The sequence below is a fragment of the Prosopis cineraria genome, unplaced genomic scaffold, assembly GCF_029017545.1.
Source record: "Prosopis cineraria cultivar Desert tree isolate PC_DT_omini unplaced genomic scaffold, ASM2901754v1 PC14, whole genome shotgun sequence".
Lineage (NCBI taxonomy): Eukaryota > Viridiplantae > Streptophyta > Magnoliopsida > Fabales > Fabaceae > Prosopis > Prosopis cineraria.
In genome coordinates, this window is record NW_026555345.1 from 837,523 (window position 1) to 857,570 (window position 20,048).

The 20,048-nt window shown below is 33.3% G+C and overlaps 2 protein-coding genes across 6 annotated transcripts; both read right to left on the reverse strand.

Annotated features, from left to right (window-relative positions):
* Positions 1–8,285: 8,285 nt before the first annotated feature.
* LOC129293942 (protein kinase STUNTED) lies at positions 8,286–13,400 on the reverse strand. Of its 5 annotated transcripts, none has more exons than XM_054932084.1 (11): positions 13,265–13,400; positions 11,714–11,980; positions 11,490–11,563; positions 11,135–11,229; positions 10,918–11,033; positions 10,296–10,832; positions 9,795–10,043; positions 9,556–9,719; positions 9,226–9,450; positions 8,985–9,134; positions 8,286–8,778 (listed from the first exon to the last, which is right to left on the reverse strand). In XM_054932084.1, exons 2-11 carry the CDS (start codon positions 11,847–11,849, stop codon positions 8,518–8,520), a joined length of 2,007 nt encoding a protein of 668 aa, XP_054788059.1. In that variant the 5' UTR covers positions 11,850–11,980; positions 13,265–13,400; the 3' UTR covers positions 8,286–8,517. The 5 variants fall into 5 exon arrangements, with proteins under 5 accessions (XP_054788059.1, XP_054788060.1, XP_054788061.1 ...); XM_054932085.1 differs by lacking the exon at positions 13,265–13,400 and adding an exon at positions 12,330–12,677; XM_054932086.1 differs by lacking the exon at positions 13,265–13,400 and adding an exon at positions 12,253–12,677 and having other exon boundaries at positions 10,296–10,829.
* Positions 13,401–17,731: 4,331 nt separating this feature from the next.
* On the reverse strand, positions 17,732–19,709 carry LOC129293723 (ubiquitin-conjugating enzyme E2 10-like). Its single transcript, XM_054931811.1, has 4 exons — positions 19,100–19,709; positions 18,840–18,967; positions 18,190–18,294; positions 17,732–18,070 (listed from the first exon to the last, which is right to left on the reverse strand). Exons 1-4 carry the CDS (start codon positions 19,167–19,169, stop codon positions 17,927–17,929), a joined length of 447 nt encoding a protein of 148 aa, XP_054787786.1. The 5' UTR covers positions 19,170–19,709; the 3' UTR covers positions 17,732–17,926.
* Positions 19,710–20,048: the final 339 nt, after the last annotated feature.

Genomic DNA, 20,048 nt, shown 5'->3' on the forward strand with positions numbered 1-20,048 from the left:
AAACATGTTGTATAATTGTGGATGGGTGTGAGTTCACTCGAGTAAGGGCACTGTGAAATCCATATGGTTAACCTCTACTAAGATTTATGCATAGTGGTTTACATATTTGATTACAATGTGTTTATGTCTATTGTCCCTTGAGGATGGCATATGTAAGTACACCACTTGGGATCACCAGTTTTCCTACAGGGGATAGTATGAGTCAGGCAACTATGATATCTTGGTAATTTAAGAAGGGGGAATCTGTGGTTTGTGAATGAGGAGTGGGTACCTTGGCCAGGTTCCCTACAATTGGAGAGTAGGCCTAATCCTATTAAATGAGTTAGTTCTATATAATTTGATAGCACATGGATTCAATAAGAAGATATAAGGAGAGGAATAAAAATGGGATTATGGGATGCATATGATCATGCACAACTATCATTATTGAATTAGATGCCATGTGATTGGCGAATAATGATATTATGATATATGTTGAGTACCAATAGAATATTAAATGTGAATTTTTGCCTTACATGCTAGTATTTGTCATATTTTTATATACTTGAATTTATGTGCTTTGGTTACTAAGATTTTATAATTTCACTTTCATTTATTAATACTTTTCTAAGTGATGTTAAGCGTATGGTGAAGGAGGAAGCAATAGAGACTAGAGATGTGTAGCTTTTTAAGTAAAGTTTATAGTCATTTTATTTGTATATTTAAATACTTAATATTGCCTAGGTGTTTGCACATGTTTAGCTATATCTCATTTTGCTTGTGCCTAGTGTTGACTTGGATAAATTTTTGCTATTAGTCTATCATGTAATAGGTATTATGAATGATGAATAATTATAATGGCATGATTTGTAATTGTGCATGTTGTGCATGAGTGTCAGTCATACTTGTTAAGATGTTTACACTAAAGGCTTGTATGAGAGACAATTGATTGATATGATTGTAAGTTTGACAATCATTAACTCTAGTCTCAAGTGTCCAAGATCTATGTTGTAACATCTCCCTTATCCAATCATAATTAAAATCATAAATCATGATAATTAAGGCATTAACCTTTAAAGAGATTACCAAGTTTGAAATTTGAAATATTGGGATCTTAAGTTTTCATAATTTAAAATAAATCAAAACCATACATTTGACCTTTTATTAGACTAAAGTAATATTATGGAAGCATGAGATATCTCAGAGGAGTGAAAAGCATTTAAAATAGTTGAAAAATCTCATTTTGTTAGAAACAGAGCAATGCATTATGGCACTGTAGCATGTTGCATGCTCCTAATAGCAAGATTTATTGTCATTTAATAGCAAAACCAGGCAACTTTTGATGTGCCTTATTTCTCTGTCCAATGTTTAAATGATGTAATACCCTCAACCTTTAAACCATGATTAACTCTAAATCTCAAGTAATAAAGAGATTGGATTAAGATAATTAATATAATACCAAATTACTAATGGGTGAAAAAAAGTTGGGATCCTAAATTTGCAAAAAAAAAAAAAACTAAAACCATTTTCAAAGTCTTTAAAATAGACAAATTAGATTTTACAATTATGTGAAAGTATGAAATCATTTCAAACATGAGTGCATTTGTCAAATAATCTAAAATAAAATAATCCTACAAAATTAAGGGGTGTGTGCTGCGGTTCATGGAACCCGGCGTCGTGGCGCATTTGTATGATTTTTTACAGTAAATTTTGCTATCAATTTGATAACTTTTGAGGAAACTTTCAACTTGCCCCAATCCTCCATCTGATTGATGCGAACTAGGTGTTTACGAAAAGCTCTTTTCGAGCTTTAACTAATAGCTTTAGTTTCACAATCAAATTATTACACAATCAAAATTTGGATACTTTTTTCAAAACATACATTTTTAACATTTTTCTTAAAACTAAGTGTCCAACTCAATCACTAAAAGCCAATAGCTATTAAGATTAATTAGACCACATACAAAACATCAAAACTAGCTCATGTAATCCATCATACACATTAAATACTTATAGATCATGATTTCACTACTAAATTCCCTTAACTTCAAAAATATATGAGGGGGAGTTCAAATCACTTTTGAATAATTATTTCATAATCAACACTTTTTATGCTCAACTCTCACTTGCATTAATATTTTGGCCCTATCACAGATATCACACTTCACAAACTCACTTTCTAGGGCCTAAAATATACTTACAATTTACAAAACATGTAACACAAGTAAATATCAAATGGATTATCTCTAATTGACAATTTTAATTGTCAAATACACATAACGACTCAAAAATAAAGAGGCCTAGGATCACAGTCCTAAGCCTTTGGTTACTTTCCTTTACCCGATCCTCTTGAGCTATTCCTTATAATATTGAAAATAATAGAGTGAGTATAACCACTCAGTAACTAAGGTCCAATTAACTCATACTAATGTATGTCAATTAATTTAAATCCAAGTAGCAAAGATAGTCAATTTCCAAGCCATATAAAACATTCAAGAGCATAAATTCACCTTACCAAGCATAATGGCACAATATTTATAAAATAACATTTTTAACATCTTTCATGTTAAAGAGAGTTTGTCATACACTCAATGACATATAGTTAAAATGGATTAAAATTCAATTCATGATATTCATTATTGGGGACATAATACAGACAATCATGTGCCCTTACTCATTATATGCATGATCACACATTTCTTATATCATCTTTATTTCTCTAATATGAAACTGTGGGCCATAACATAATGGGATAGTCTATAATCTGTGACTTTCCTAGCCTAAACACTTGTGAAGGGATTACTTAGTCAAGACTTATTCAACTCACTTGTGAAACATGATTTCTCCCATTTTCTCATACTATAGGGTGTCATACTCCCTAAACTAGCTTCCTCGTTAAACCAATGGATAGCTAACTAGGGTTGAGTGCCTCATTAAAAAAGTTAGACAATATGAATATAATCAATCCAGGCAAGTTATCACTCAGATGAGAGCCCTACCATGTGGATTTAATTCTCTACTCCTTTTCTTAGGTGAACTCCCGCTTCTCATGATCATGCAATGCATATTCATGCAATAATTCACATTTAACATAATTCATAGAACTCTACATAATCAATTTCATTGAACTCCACCATATTTGTAAATCATTGAATTCCTTAAATACATTTTCATTGAAGTCTAAACCACATTTTCATTAAACTTCGAATCAAAAAATTCATTGAATTTTAAATTTTAAATTCATTATACTTCACACATTCACAATCATTGAACTCTACAAATTTCAAAATTATTGAACTCCTAACAACTCAAATCATTGAACTTCCAATTACACAAATCATTACACTTCATGTTTTCATTATCATTGTACCTTACTCATTGAAAATCATTAAACTTCAAGATTTTGAAATCATTAGACTACATTAAATCACCACTTTAATAGTGGGTTCTTCAAACAAAATGAGCCACATTTACATTTTAATCAATTTCACACAATTCAATTATTAATCTCAATCAATAAACTAATTAACACATAAAAGTATAAAATAAAATTTTTCCGATTATCTCAAACCTTTGAGAAGTCAAAGGTTTCACCTCTCAATTACTCACTCTCAAAGCTTCCAAGAAGCTTGAATGGTGCTAATGATAGTCATTCTACAAGCATTTACAATGCAACTCATCAATATCCATATTTGAGCTAATTTTCACTAATAATTCTACACTTCTTAATGCTCAAGATTCATTCTTGCCTCATATAAAAATACCCATAGGGTTTCTTAGCTTTCTTTAACCCTCATCATTATCATTGAGCTCTTTAATAATCATTTATGGGACCACATTGTCCCCAATAACATATTTATGAGGATTTTCAGACATTTAATGTCTTTAACCACCAACCATCATATATTCATAAATACTAAGTTTACTTAGCTCAATTTACTCTCATTAGCTTTATTTAAGTCAATGGATTTGGACTCATAGCCTCTATGGATTGAAAATCATCATTATCAGCTAAACCCTAACTTTCACCATTAAGAAAATGGAAGAAGAGAGAAAGATTTAAGTATAAGAAGCTTATCTTTGATATTTAAGAACTTCAAAATGCTATTCTCCAAGTCTTAGCACTGCTCTCTCGCTTCTCTCTTGTTTTCCTTTGTTTTTCCTCTATTTTTTGCTTTATTTTATGAACTTATAATAGCAGAAAAAGGACCATGCCCTGGGGCGGACACACAATGTGCCATGGTGCATGGCATAGATAGCCTTTCCCTAAGCACGTTGCCACACATGCGCTACAGTGACTTATCTATAAGCTGCGGCGCATGGCACAGAACCTCCCTTTCAGAATTTCTTCCTCTTTCATTCTCGAGTAATCCAATTCTCCTTTGGACCTGCATTTGAGACTAAAATTGAAACCAAACATGTTTGTTAGGCCCCTCTGGCCACACACTTCACTAATATACTTAATTAATTTAGTTTAAAATTGAAAATGTTACAAATGATATGATTTAGGTGTCTATGAAAAGCTTTTTTTATTTACTAGCTAATGGCAATGTTTCATTTTCAAAATAAGTCACGCTAAGAAGTTGGACACCTAAATACAACTTTACCACTTTTCTCAACTTTCACAACAAAAAAGGTGTTTAAAACTCAATACAAGTACCAAAAGTCATTCCTAACACCTAGACTATATTCATTGGACCTAGGATTACTTGTATAACACACCACAAGTGCGCACATACTATCATACCATAATTTCACTCCTCAACCCCTTTACTACCAAAAATAGAATGGGGAGGTTTTTGCATTGCATTTCAAAATAACATTCACTAATATAATCAAACGAAATAATTATACACTTGTACTAGTATTTTAACCCTATCAACTTTTACAAATTAATATAAACAATATCTTAGGGCCCAAAATACAAACCAGACATCACAAACAATTATGTAGTGTAAGTGCAATCAAAATACATCCTAATTGACAACATTTAGTCTATTACACAAAATAAATAAATTATAGAGGCATTACACTAGGAATACTCATATTCCTAAGCCTTCGGAGCTTTATCTCTCTTTGCACTAGAGCTAGAGCTTGTAAAATGTTAAAGAAGAGGGGTGAGTCTAGCCACTCAATAACTAAAGTCAACTTACCCTATACAGTCGTATATCAATTGAAATAAACACATGGGTATGAGATGGATTTTCTTAAAAACATGTATTAATACATAATTCATAACTTATCATTTCTCAGTTAGCTTATTTTCATTTAAATCGCAAAGCACATAGCCATAAGACATTCAGACATGTGACTATGACTTGATATATCAACACAACTTACCACAACTTAATCATATAACATGTCATATAACACACATAGGCATGATCAACCATCCTCATCCCTCCTTATTTTTTTCAATTGAAACCGTGGGCTATAATACTGAATCGAGCTCTATCCATCTAATTAGACTACTTAAGCTTACCAATTATGAGGTGTAATTTAACAAAAGATCACATGACTCACTCTCGAACCATGCTTTTTCCCACTCTTAAGTTTTCAGAGTGTTATATATCCTATGCTAATCTCCTCAATAAATTGGTGGAGATAGTTAGGTTCTAATCCCTCGACAAACTATGAGACAATCCCTCCATAAAATATAGGACAAGGCTATACCTTCGTGCACTAAAAGGCAACTTAAAATATCATATAAAGTTTATTTACTCCTCTCCTTAGGCAAACTCTTACCCATTGATCATGTCATACATGATAGTTACTTATTTTTATAATTTCATTTATTTATTATTAGCATGTTGGGTTCACGATAATACGTTACCCAAGTGAGTATCCATATTATTTTCACAAACATTTTTCACTTTATCACATCATCAATTTCTCCATCAATACACATTGATCCCATCACACAATAACACATATCTCATCCGAATATATATATATATATATATACGTTCATAGTTCAAAAATCATTTTGACTTCAATTTTACATTTCAAGTCAAATAAAACATTGTATGCTTACAATTCATTCAATCATCAAGTTTAAAACATGATTTCACATTCAAAATCAAATCATACATACAAATATGCACATTTCATAATTTTACATTCAATTAACAAATAACTACCCCAACTAGGGTTTCCCTATTTACCTCAAACCTTTGAAAGGTCAAAGATTTATTCCTCAATATTATAGTTTTCAAGCTTGAATTCTTAAGTCAAAATAGTGCTTAAATGCTCAATTTACAATTAGTCAAATTTCCAATTCATCAACAGTGTCAAATACACATTTTTTCCAACTCTTATTTCCACTTCTAAATTATTCAATGCCTATATTGTTCATATTTGGGCCTACCTATTGAATTTATTAACTATCTTTAGCTCCCAATATTATTAATGAGCCATTAAACTTCCATTAATGGCATTACAACTCTTTCAACAACCTTTATTAATACCATTTTTGGATATCTATAGGGCTCACCAACCAAAGATATCAAAATTCATTATTTCTAGGTTTAAATACTCCAATAAACTCCCATTAACTCTATTTGATTAAATGGGTTTGAACCCATAACTTATATAGACCAAACATCATCATTCCAACTTAAACACTAACTCTAATCCCTATTAAAATGAAAGAGGGAGGGAGTAATAGAGTATAGGATACTTACCTTGAGTGATTACTAGCACCAAAATGTTCCAAATACCTTCTAAATACAAACCTTGGCAGAGCTTCCCGTTTGCTCTTCCTTTTTCTCCCACTCTTCTCATCTGATTTTTCACCCAAACATGAATTGACTTATGTAAGATTTTGGCTATGCACTGTGGCGCACGCAGCCTCCCGCCATGGCGTAGCATAGGGAGGCCCAGCTCACATTGATTGCCTCTGTGTGCCATGTTAGATGTTCCTTGCACCGTGGCATGTGGCATAGAAAACCTTTCTTTACTTTTAATACTTGGGTGGTCCGACTTCACTTCGGACCTGTATTTAGGGTTGAAATCATAATCAATTATCTAAATTAAACCCTTTCGGTCACACAGCACAAACCCCTTTGATCACACACCACATCAATAAACTTAATTGCCTTATTAAGCTGAATTAATTACGCTTAAGTTTCTGGGATGTTACATATGTTTGGTATTGGATTAAGGTGAAACCAAAACTATTAGTTAGAGTATTTAATTGTTTATGTGTAGACACTTGGATTACCTTAATTGGAGGTCTGAGCAATTAATTAGGTTCCTCAAAAGTTTAAAATTAAGTACTGTCATATTTGTGTTGTTTGTGAGTGCTTGCTGCAATAAAAAGGCTTGTTGGTCACAAGTGATTGCTTCGCTTGTGTTGGCTATCACTGATCATGCTGTTAGCCATGATGACTGCCAACTGGCCTAGGTGCCACAAGCTGCTGCAAATGTGCTTGTAGTTGTAAGGGATGTACCCAGAATCACCAAAATATATGTTTTGCCCTTGTTTGAACTTATTTTTAAGTGCTCAGCCTATTTCCATATTTTCGCATTCTTTTCTATTATGATTTTAAGTGTTTTTCGAGGCTTACTTTAGAGTTCACTCTTGAATGAGTTTGAGATCCCATTATTCCAACTATTTTCCAAGTTTGCTACTTAAAATTTTTCTTAGCCGATTGATCCTGATTTATAATGGATGGTTGAATTAGTCAAGTTTAAATTTAAGGTTGGTTAATGAGGGAGATCACTGGAATAAGTAATAACAAATTATTCATGGATAAAAAAAAAACTTAATTAAAGTTCCGTTAAAAGTGGTAACCCATAATTTTTTTGGTGACATTAAACCATTTTAGTTATAAAAAACATTACAGTTTATTCAATATGAAATATAAAATTATAGTAAGTACTTGACTATTCAATAACATAATAATATTGAAAATATGATTTATTTTGAGCTTCTATTGATATAAAATATAACATTTATGCAAAAAATTTTATTATATACAATGAATAATATAATTTCTCTATTTAATCTTTCCCATATATTTCATTAAATTTTGTCATTCCCTTTATTCCTTCAGCCACTTTAAATATTAGAAAGATTAGTACAACCTTAATAAAAAAATATTCATTCTCTAAATAAAAGTAAAAATATTCCCCCTCGAGATGTATGTTTTTTTTTTCTTTTGTTGTTTATGTATAATGAATTCAACTCAAAAGTTTTGAATAACCTCACATCTACTCACCTTACAAGATAAACATTATATTCTTGCTTTTGACCTTTCATCCTCACCTTGGCAAAGGATAAGAGTCTTGTTGCCCAAAAACAGTTGTGTATCAGAGCCTCAATTGGTCATCTTTATATATTTATTTTCAAGTCCTTGTTTCTTTATTTTTTATATACACAAGAAAATGCAACTCCACAAGATCACAACCCTTTAATTTTCATCTACGAAGCACCTCACTGACACTGCTGGGTGGGGTATGGACTTACGTCTATATGTTATGTATAGAGGAAGATGTCATAGATTTGTTTTTTTTTTTCCTGAAAAGAAAAAACTGCTAATCAAAACTGGATGATCTGCTCCATCTTTCTTTCAAGTGTTCTTCCAAAGAAAGACTGTTGCTCCGCTCTGTACTACTGCTATATGACGTAGAGTCATCATCAACATCAAGTAATGCAAGACTTAGATGTAACTCTGCACTTGAATTTGGATACACTTCGTCATCAATGTTCTCCTGGTTTTCTGCATGCTCACTATCATACCCTTGTGAGCTCAACGAACTATCATCTCTTTCTTCTCCTTGTAGGATCTTCAGTATCTGCATATACTTAATGTTATGAGCTAAAGCTTACTTAGATTATTATGGTATAAATCAGATTCATGATATTTAAGATTCCCAAGTAGCATGAGATATCTTAGATAACACATGAGCTCTTGAATTCAAACGCATCAAACAAAAATATTTTGAACATACCATATGCCTCCATGAGACAGAACAGAAAAACTTTGCAGCTTAGCTGTTACCTGGTTCATCTTGGGACGAAGCCTAGCAGCCCTTGTAATGCATAGATTTGCTGCTTTAACCATTCTCTGCATTTGATCCTCATCAAATTTCCCCTCTAAATTGGAGTCTAATAAGCCTTCAACGTTCCCACTCTCTATTATTGGTTTTGCCTGAAATCGTCATTGTATATATGATATAGTTCATATTTTCGTATGTACTATTGCAACAAAAGTCAATGTCCTAGGTATGATTAGTTCTTACCCACGCGACCAAACTTTGTTGTCCTTTGCAAATCTCGGAACTGATTGGTTTCCTTCCTGAAACTAGTTCAAGAAGAACTACACCAAACGCATACACATCTATCTTGTCACTTACTTTTCCATACATGAAGTATTCAGGAGCAAGATATCCGAATGTTCCTACTACATCTTGTGTCAGAAAATATGAACTTGTTGGTCCCCAAAGTGCAAGTCCAAAATCTGTCAACTGCCACAATATCAAAAGGAGGAAAAAAAAAATGTTTACAAGTGATATAAAAAATTTCAAAACATATGTTCTTTTCAAAAGTTAAAGTGACATTAATATAATTACCTGCGGTTCGAACCCCTGGGAGAGAAGAATATTTGAAGACTTGACATCCCTGTGTATAACAGTCTTAGAAGTTTCGTTGTGAAGGTGATTGAGGGCTTCGGCTATACCAACAGCTACATTAAATCTCACTTTCCATGTCAATATGGATCCATCCTTGTTCTCACCTACATGCATTATGATTCCAATTTAGCAACAACACATGTGAAAAGTGAAAATGAAAAACCATTGATAATCTTTACCGTGCAAATTTTCCTCTAAGCTTCCTTTGGGGAAAAACTCATAGACAGAGATTAAAGCATTTTCGGCAACGCAAATTCCAAGCAAAGGGGTTATGTATTTGTGCTTCAAAGAGGATATTATTTCCACTTCCTGTGCAAAATCTTTCCAAGCTTCTTTTGATGACTGCAAAACTTTAACTGCAATTGGTTTTCCATCAGGGAGGATCCCTTTGTACACACGGTTACTACCTCCTTTCCCAATCAGATTTCCTGCAATGGAAATTCAAGCTCAGGTTTAAACGCAGAAGAATATGGAAATCAGCTGAGAAGTCCTCAGGCAGATTCAATTTTTTTAATATTTTAAAAATAAAAGCCAATCAATAATGAAGAGGGATGGGCAAAGTTAGGCCAAGCCAGTCCAATATCTAACATGTTTATACTTTTAACCATAACCATAACTGGCTTGGCCTAATAAATTTTAAAAAGACTGGGTCTATCTAAAAATTTCTAAGATGATTGAACCTGAAGAGAATTGAGAAGTCCAGGACTTTAGATCCTCAAAGTTAAACCACTTGCAATCAAATGAATTGACGTCCAAAATCCCCTCCCATTCCTTTGGCAGCTCAAAAGATGAAGAACAGGAACTGTTTTTCTGCCTGTCGTCATCAATATAACTGATGCCTCTTTCTGAGAGACTTTCTTCCGTGGATGAAAAGCAAGAACTTTTCTTTGGCGAACGATCTGGTAAGTTCATTACCCACTGTACCACAGACAAGTTCCTCGCAAGAGGAGTCTCTGAGATTTCTGAATTAACTCTTCGGAGCAAGGGCCATCCTAGTTTCTGCTCGCAAGGGTCGCCTGCAAACAGAGAGATAGCTCTTGAACACACTTTCTTTCCCCCTTTAACACCGTCAAATACTTCTTTCAATTCTGGGACATCTTCTCTTGTCTCCTCACTTGTTGATTTCACAGTGCCAACCTCGGGGTCTTCAAATTCAGACAAGAATTCTTTGTCGTCCATGCTTGTGAGACTAGGCCTCGGATCTTGTATAAGACCTACTATCAAGGGAAACGAGTTAGTCGTGGTGTTTTGTCAGGTAAGAACTCATCTCCTTCAAAGACACAGACATGAAGAATACCGAACCTGGTAGTTTAAGATTGGTACACCTTCTGAAGACAATTCTTCCATCCTGGATAGCTACAACATCTGTGGTGGGTGGGAGTCGTTTGGCACAATGTTTAGCAGTGCCAGCACCACAACTGAAAGTGAAATATGATTTAGAATTATCTAAATTTTTACTAAAAAAAAAAATCAGATGAACAAAACCCAGTTATAAATTTTTGAAAATCAAGCTCCTTACCCAACCAATAGAGCCAGAGCAGAATTATTCTTTGACTCTCTCACAAGAATGTTTCGAACGGAGCTCCCACTGAAGATTTGACCTATGAGACTTACCTGAACCCCAATAGGCCAAGTTGCAATGTGCAAATATCAGTCAACCTCCCATGAATACGTGTTAAGAAACTAGCAAACTCAAATTAGTTCTTCATATATCCTTTTTAGACGATTTAAGTAGAGAACTAAAAGTAACGATCTGATTTATAAAGTTAACTCGCATGATAACTTTTGATCTCTGAAAAACTAAACGAGCTAAACAATTCAAAACCAGGTTGAAAATTTTCTCAAACAACAGTTGGGTACGGCATTGTACTTACCTTTCTCACATCACACAGGCCTTCATAAGCCTCTAAATAATTATCTAGCAGGGGCTTGTTTTTTGAAATTTGACCTGTATAAATGGAAGTGACAACAATAAGGAGAAGAACACTGTTTTTCAAGTAAGAAACACAACAGAACATGTTACACCGTAATTTGACGTGTTGAAATGTATCAAACAGAAATCTTTTTTTTTTTTTTTTGGGCTTTAGTCAAAGATTACCTGAACATTTGACTACATGCACTGCAACAACGCAATCCCCAGGTTGAGCGACTTTGACAAGAGCCCAGTTTAGAAGCTGCCTGCTTTGGCTATCAATTCTAATCCCCACCAGCACATTTCCCCTCTCAATAGTCATTATTGTGTTTTGCTCTTGTGCGTCAAATCAACTTTCCAGTCCCAAAATAGCTATGAGTTCTATTCCTCTTTGAATTCGCCGAACTCCTGCAAAGATAGCCTTCTCTGTTTCTGAACGAATCATCTCATCCTCTGCAAAACGGGGCAAACATGGTTGAAACGAATGCTTCCATTGCTATGCACACCTTTAGAATACTATTTTCTGAATATAAATAGCACCGATAAACAGATTGCCATTGTAAAGACTCCAGGGTAAAAACCATTAAGAATCACAAAACGGAAGGAGAAAAACCATGACTTGTATGATATAAAATTTTTTTCTCGGTCAAAAGAAGAAGAAGAAGGGAGTATTAAAAAATGGAACAATGCAAAAGGATAAACAGAACGAGACAAAGAAAATGCACCTAAATCTTGAAGGCGACCATGGTTCGAGGTAAACATGATTTTGAAACGAAATTACCGCCGAATAGCATCAGCTTACCTACTGCAACTAAATTTCGGAAACTCTCAGAGCAAATATACTTTTAGAAATTAGAGAATAATGGAGTTCCAAGTGACGATGATACTGAGTAGAAGGAAAGCCTTTTTGTTTTCAGAACTGGAAAAAGAAAAAAAACCAAATTTAAAAAAAAAAAAAGAGATGAAGATGGTGATGAAGAAGAAGGAAGTGTCGGCAAGGGAGCGAAATCTCAGGGGAAACCGGTGACGCAAAATTTTATGACGCTCAGAGAAAAGGGGAGATTGTCGTGGTATTTTTCGTCCGCGAATAAAACCGAAAGTTTTCGCGCGAAACCCCTGACATCCGGTCGTATTACGTGTGCCCATGAAGGCTGAGCCGATTATGTTACCGGCTATTGCGGGTCGACATACGGTCTGCCTCACCACCTTGCTTCCACCCTGCTACGTACAACAGAGTTTTATTTTATTTCTTATTTTTTCAAAACACTAAAAACACGTTTGGCAGAGACACAGACCAAATTCTCTACCTCAATATAATGGTTTGTTTGTGCCTACATCCATCGAGCAATAATACATATACAGTTCAATGACAAAATTTCACGACACGTTTTTAGTTTGATGAAATAATAATATGTGCGTGCGTGTGTATATATTCTTATTATTCATAAAACGTATAGTGTTCAAAAGAAATAAAAGTAATAAGATGAATATAAATTTAAACAATCAGATTTGAAGTCTTTTTCTTCTGAATTTATAAAAGAATCATTTGAATCCTTTTATGTATATATGATTGGCTTGACAGAAAAGATAAGGACTAGTTAACCGACTCAAGTTAATTAAGTTGGCAGTTTCCTTCCATAAGCATAATAAGAAAATATGTGAAATGCATAATAATAAACATTTCATAACAAATCAGAATAATGCAAAAAAAAAAAAAAATCAGCACTAATCTCATACAAACACACAGCAGGCTAGAAGCTCAATCATCGTGTTCCATGCTTCGTGAAAACCCTAATCATGATGACGCGCGCGATGGATGATTCATGCAATATGTCTAATTTTAATCGGGGGAAACTTTGTCCATCAACTTTTTTTTTTTTTGAAAATATAAAACTATAATAATTTGAGAGAACATCTTTAAATAAAAGAACAATGTGATCTTATCTTATGAAGAAAAAGTATGATGACATGCGAATGTTTGGGAGTTATCATCCAAGCTGATTGTAGTTAGAGTTCAAGATGATGACTTGTAGGCGCCCACCCAAAATCCATAAGACCAAGATATTCAGCAGCCACAAATCCCAAAACCACATGCTCCTTCCTCCTTTTTTTTTTTTGGGATATACTAAAATGAATATAAATACGCTAAAGTTCGCTCCTTCCTCTTTTACACATAAGATACTTAATTAACTAATTTACAAAAATATAAAAAAGTGATTAAGTTGATTTTTTTTTTTGACCAGCGATTAAGTTGATTTTGTACAGTAGCAAATAAAGGAGACAAGGAGAATTGAAGTCTTCTGCTCAGAACTAAAACAAATTATTTAAATCTTATGTTTAGGATTGGAGCGAGTACAACAAGATATGTGCGATAATGGTTGCTTTGCTTGTTTGAGGATGAGATCAGCAGCGGATCACCACCCACCCTTCCTTTTGAATTTGTGAACGTGTCACTGATATAGTATAACCCATCAATTTATTTATTCGTTACTTGAGGAAATGGAAATCCATTCAAGCTTTGGATAAAAACGATAAAAATCTGAATCACATGTGGGTCCTACAAATTCAAAGTCAAAAGTGGCACATTCAATTCATGCGACCTTGTCCCACAACTCAGAATGATCAACTTTCTTTCTACCTCATCTGTTGTTAGGTCCAACAGAATGAAACAGCCTTTGTTTGTTGTAATTGAAGTTTCACATTCCTTTTTACAAAGGTAATTCCCCACTGATGTTTCTGACCTCGGGGGTCACATCGCACTTCCTTCCCAAATCGATTAAAATTAATAAATTAAAAAACTAATTAAATATATTAAAATGATTCAGTATTATGTATAATTACATAAAATGGGGTGACAAAACTGAAAAGCACGAATTATTATTATGAGTGATAAGTGATGATGGCTAAGAAAGATGAATTAAATTAAAATGGGTTTTAACTTTTAATTATGGATCAAATGTGGCAGCGAATGTTTTACAAGGATGTTAGTTAGGAGAGGTGCGTCAGAACCAACAACTATGTATGCATGTGACATTGACAATGGAACTTGTTGGAAAAACCTGTCCCAAGTCATCCGATGACTTTTTTGGACAAAAATTTGGAGACCCGTTGCAAAATCTGCTACTATTTTAATATAGAAAATGAATGGTCCAAATTCTTGAAAAGATGCACCAACCATTTGAATGCCTAGCGGAACGATACATAACAAACTGTCCTTCTTAATTTGTCTTGGAAAAATTACAATTAGGACCCCATAAAATTATTGAAATTATAAGTAAGGATTTTGAATTATTAAAATTTTAATAATGAACTACATGAAATTAAAAATATATATGAGTTTACAAAACTATCTTCAAGTAAACATAGAAAATGACTAATCAACTTTTATCTAGAAAATTAAGTATTATTATGAATTAAGACAATTGCTAATATTAGTTAGGAAAATCAAAATCCATACTTGGGAATGAAATTAACAATAGTCCCAACTTATAATAGTAATTTCAGTAGTTTCAACCTGTAATATTTGTGATCCTGGTTTTCTCAATTGGGATTGATAATAGTCTTAACCTATAGTGGTAATTTTACCAATGTATCTTTTCTTGATTTTCAAGTAGTTTATCTATATATTAACAAGTATAAAAATTTACAAGTGATTAGTTTCATATTTAAAAGTGCTTTTGGTAAGTTTTTAAGTGACTATCTCATATTCACAAGTGTTTTTCAAAAGTTTCACAAGTGAATTTTAGTTTTATATTGGAAAACAATCTATTTTCAAGTGTGGATCCTGATTTTTTTAACTATGATTAACAATAGTCCCATCTTATAATAGTAATTTTAGTATTGTCTTTTTTTGATTTTTCAAGTGAGACTTGAGGGCAATTTTGTAAACTCATATATATTTTTAATTTCAAGTAAGGACCAAAGTCAATTATTAGGATTTTAATGATTTAGGGTCTCTAATTATAATTGATAGTCTTGTGAGGTTCTTAATTGTCATCTCCCCATTTGTCTTCTAATAATCAAATTTGATTCTCTGATTTCACTTTTCATTTGTCTCAGCCCCTCATTTATTTTAGCAAAAAAAATATAAAATAAAATAAAAATATAAGATCATATTTTTATTTGAAAAAACATCTATATGAATGTTCACTGTAAAAGTCATGTAGATGACATGATGCACTACTGGTTGTTCTCAGCAGCATGTAGTTCTCATAAAATGTTTTAGGACTGGACTGTGTATACTTCGATTGAGTTAAGATAATCGTTAATTTTAATTAGGAAAATCAGAATTCATATTTGTGAATGAAATTAACAATAGTCCCAACCTATAATAGTAATTTAAGTAGTTTCAACCTGTAATACTTGGGATCTTGGTTTTCTCAATTGAGATTGACAATAGTTTTAACCCATGGTGGTAATTTTACCAATGTATCTTTTCTTGATTTTCAAGTAGTTTATCTATATATTAATAAGTATAAAAATTTACAAGTGATTAGTTTCATATTAAAAAGTGCTTTTGGTAAGTTTCCAAGTGACTATCACATATTCATAAGTGTTTTTTAAAAGTTTCACAAGTGAATTTTAGTTTCATATTAGAAAACAATCTATTTTCAAGTGTGGATCCTGATTTTTCTAACTATGATTAACAATAGTCCCATCTCATAATAATAATTTTAATATTATCTTTTTTTTTGATTTTTCAAGTGAGACTTGAGGGTAATTTTGTAAATTTATATATATTTTTAATTTCAAGCAAGGACCACAGTCAATTATTAGGATTTTAATGATTCAGAATCCTTAATTATAATTAATAGTCTCATGAGGTTCTTAATTTTCATTTCCCCATTTGTCTTCTAATAATCAAATTTGATTCTTTTCACTTTTCATTTGTCTCAGCCCCTCATTTATTTTAGCAAAAAAAAAAATCCAAAATAAAATAAAAATATAAGATCATATTTTTATTTGAAAAAACATCTATATGAATGTTCACTGTAAAAGTCATGCAGATGACGTGATGTACTACTGGTTGTTCTCAGCAGCATGTAGTTCTCATAAAATGTTCTAGGGCTGGACTGTGTATGCTTCTATTATATATGTAATTGAAACATTTTGACTTTGCATATCTCTATCATTTATACGTAGGGTTCCTCAATACTCAAGGTTGATGTAAACTGTGAATTTACGCACTTGAACTGAGAAATATGATATGGCCTGCTCAACTGCATCTTTGGAATCGAGTACGAGAATTATTTTGTTTAGAGAGTATTTGGTGGGGCATGCCCTTTTTTTCCTGCAATAACGCCAACCATGAAAAAAATTCTCCAACTTGCACTCACTACAACACTCTGAGGCTTGGCTTCGTTTGCCTCAGGTGGAATCACTTCAATTTCAGTACTTTTTTAATTTTTGCGTCTGGCCATCGCTGCAATTATTAAAAAAATGGGAATTCAAGAAGTATCTGTTTGATATCTTCAATTATTGCCGCTTTTAGTTATTCTCGGAATTTTATATACTAAAGAAATCTAACCACTTTGATCTGTTAGGTATCTAATTAAACAAACTAAAATGGTTTTGGGAAAGCAGAATGACGACTTGCTATGGCTCTTGACTTGTTGCTGATAGTAATAAGAACAGCAAGAAAGTGACATGCCATTTTTAACCATCTGGGATACAGTCGAGATGTTTATTAGCAAGCAGTGAATATTTAAATGCTGTATTTAACAGAAGCTGATATCAGTACCGATGGTTCCTTCAACTCTTGAAATTATAAGTGGCAAATTGTCTGGGATTTAAAGGAAGGAGCGAGAAAAAGGACAAAGATTCATGGTGGTGTATACAGAACTAGATACTGTGGAATGAGTTCATGAGGCATGAGGATTGTATCATAGTAAGAAGCCATTAAGCATGCTGGAATTTAGTGAGTTAAGAAGATGTTTATCACAGCATGATCAGGAATTCAAGGCAGGAGACATTAGTGTCTTCTTCTTGTCCAGTCCAACGCAAGATATCAATAAAACGAAGGATGGATTAAAGGAGATGTACTTCTGTATGGCATCACAGAAAATGAGAGACTGGTGGATCCACAGAAATAAGTGTAGGTGTTATCAGGTTATAAGGCAGGCTGTTTTTTTTTTTTTTTTTTTTCATAAGTCACCACGGTAATACCAGTGGAATTGTCAACACATAGATTTGGGGATGGAAAGATGCAAAAGGTCTGAGCATATATATTTATTGATGGATAGAAAACACGATCCAATTACAAAGGTAAAGCCTTTAGAATAATTCTCATAGTCAAAGGTAAAGCCTTAGTATAGTAATGGTTCAAATTAAGGCCATTTTTATATAAAGAGGATTGATTTGGAAAGTGGTGGTCACAAGGCAGTAATTATTAGAGTCTGATCAGCCCATGGCATACTTCTGGGTCCATCCTCTAGCAGTGGACTCATATTTCTGTTTGTCAGACTTGCACATATGAGCAATCTCTGGAACAAGCGGGTCATCAGGGTTTGGATCCGTTAGCAGTGAACAAATTGACAGCAAAACCTGTCATAAATATACATATAAACATATTAGACACAATTTTTAAAGTGAAAAATAGTAAAGTTACTCCTGAATTCTGACATAGGGAATATAATGTCTCCCTGAGAGATCCAAAACTTGACCTTGGATATGGTGAGGGCAGGGCTCCATTGTTCTTTGAGAATGTCCAGACAAATATTTCCATTACTGTTTATATTGGGATGGAATACCTTGGTCCTGAATGCCACCTGTCAACAGCTCTTTTAAGATCAGCTTTCTGGCCCTTGCTAAAAACATTGGCAAGAAATTCAAAAATTGAAGGCAAATTATGAAGAATCAATATTTTAAAACCAAAAACTGTATCATGTTACACACAACTTCAAGATGCGTTCAAATTGTGCTTCTCAGAAGACAAACATGAGTTTGTAAAGCGATGAACAAGAGGATAATATATAGGTAAAAATAAAGGCAAAAATGATTGAGGACTTATACTAGTGATAAATAATTTTTTGAATATCTTTGATATTTGTCAAAGTCACTAAGTCATTTCTAGGAGTAATAGACAGATCTGCCAAACGTTACGATAGTATTTCCTCCAGAGATAATAACAAATATAAAACATCATTGTAAAATAAAAAAAAAAAAAAGTTTAAGAAATATGAGAGTCAACTACAGGAAGTATGAAAGATAACTCATTTTTATAATCTTTGAAACGAATTTTGATTTTTGAAGTCCTTACCTGTCATTAATATAAGTTGAGAGAAAGCAAATAATTGAAAGAGCAAGTGCAAACCTTGGGAGGCTTGAAAGGATAATCAGGAGGAAAATGAATAGTAACAAGGAAAACACCGCCAGCATAGGGACTGTCATTAGGACCAATGATGGTTGCTTGCCAATGGAACATATCTTCTCCCACAGGACCTGTTTGGCACCAGCACAACCATATCGCAACACGTCAAAGTGAACCCGTGCAAGATTGTCCGGAATGCAGACTTAAGGGGACAATGAAAGAAAACAAGAAAAACCAGTTAAAGTTGGTTTCAGCTACCGTACCTGCACTGCATGATGTTGGGGGGTCTCTTTGTAAGTCCTTGAGCTCCTTCAGAATTCTCTTGGACGCCATTAACGTAGTTGAGGAATGCAAACCAAGTGAGAATTATAGTAAGCTAGAAAACAAGAGGCAGCTCTGTATATTTAATGGAGGAAATGGGTGGGTGGTTTCGAGGGAGATGTTGAACGGACTCAAGAATTCCATTTGTCCATTGTTGACTCATGAAAGTGGGCACAGTATATATTCCTCAACAAATGGAGGAAGATAAGATATCAAGAATCTATCGCCTTTCACAAATGATGGGAATTTGAAAGTTGTTTCCCATTTCACTCGGCGTTCAAGTTTTCCAAAGCACAAAGCCCTTTTTTGTTCCCACTTCTAATTCAAATCATTAGACATTATACACCACTAGAATACCACCATCACCACTCCTTACTTATTTGCTCAACTGACCATTTGATTGAATTAACATAATTAAGTAGTTACAAAATCTGGAATCATCGTTGATGCTGAAAACACCATATCCTACTCAGATCCTTTTTTAAAATAATCAAGTTGAAAAGTAAATTTATAACGGGATTGATTTAACACTCCGAAGTGATTCATGTAAAATAGTAAAATCCAATTGCAGCATTGGACCATGTTGGCATAAAAACAACCGTAAAGGCGAGAGCTGCTTTCGAGCATCCTAGTAAGATCCTGTGAGGCGCACCTTCCAGTCTCTTTGTCCAATCAAATCTTTATATGTATGTATAAAAGTAGTAGTTAAAGTTACGCAAGTTTGAACATAGCGATTTAAAGATCTTTGCAATATCAGAAGTTCGAGCTCACTAGAAAAATAAATAAATAAATCACAAGTAGAGGAAAACATCCTCAATATCTCATGTGAGATATTAAGGAATCCTTAATATCTTACACCAGATATTAAGGATGAATTTATCTTTCTTTGTT

Excerpts from the sequence above, each read along its gene's own strand:
- LOC129293942 (XM_054932084.1), bottom strand. The coding sequence starts at position 11,849 with ATGACTATTGAGAGGGGAAATGTGCTGGTGGGGATTAGAATTGATAGC. Across the intron at positions 10,833-10,917 it reads TACCAATCTTAAACTACCAG|TAGGTCTTATACAAGATCCG; the intron begins GTTCGGTATTCT and ends TTCCCTTGATAG. Across the intron at positions 9,451-9,555 it reads CCCAGGGGTTCGAACCGCAG|TTGACAGATTTTGGACTTGC; the intron begins GTAATTATATTA and ends ATATTGTGGCAG.
- LOC129293723 (XM_054931811.1), bottom strand. The coding sequence starts at position 19,169 with ATGGCGTCCAAGAGAATTCTGAAGGAGCTCAAGGACTTACAAAGAGAC. Across the intron at positions 18,295-18,839 it reads ATCCTTTCAAGCCTCCCAAG|GTGGCATTCAGGACCAAGGT; the intron begins GTTTGCACTTGC and ends AGCTGTTGACAG. Across the intron at positions 18,071-18,189 it reads CTGCCCTCACCATATCCAAG|GTTTTGCTGTCAATTTGTTC; the intron begins GTCAAGTTTTGG and ends TATTTATGACAG.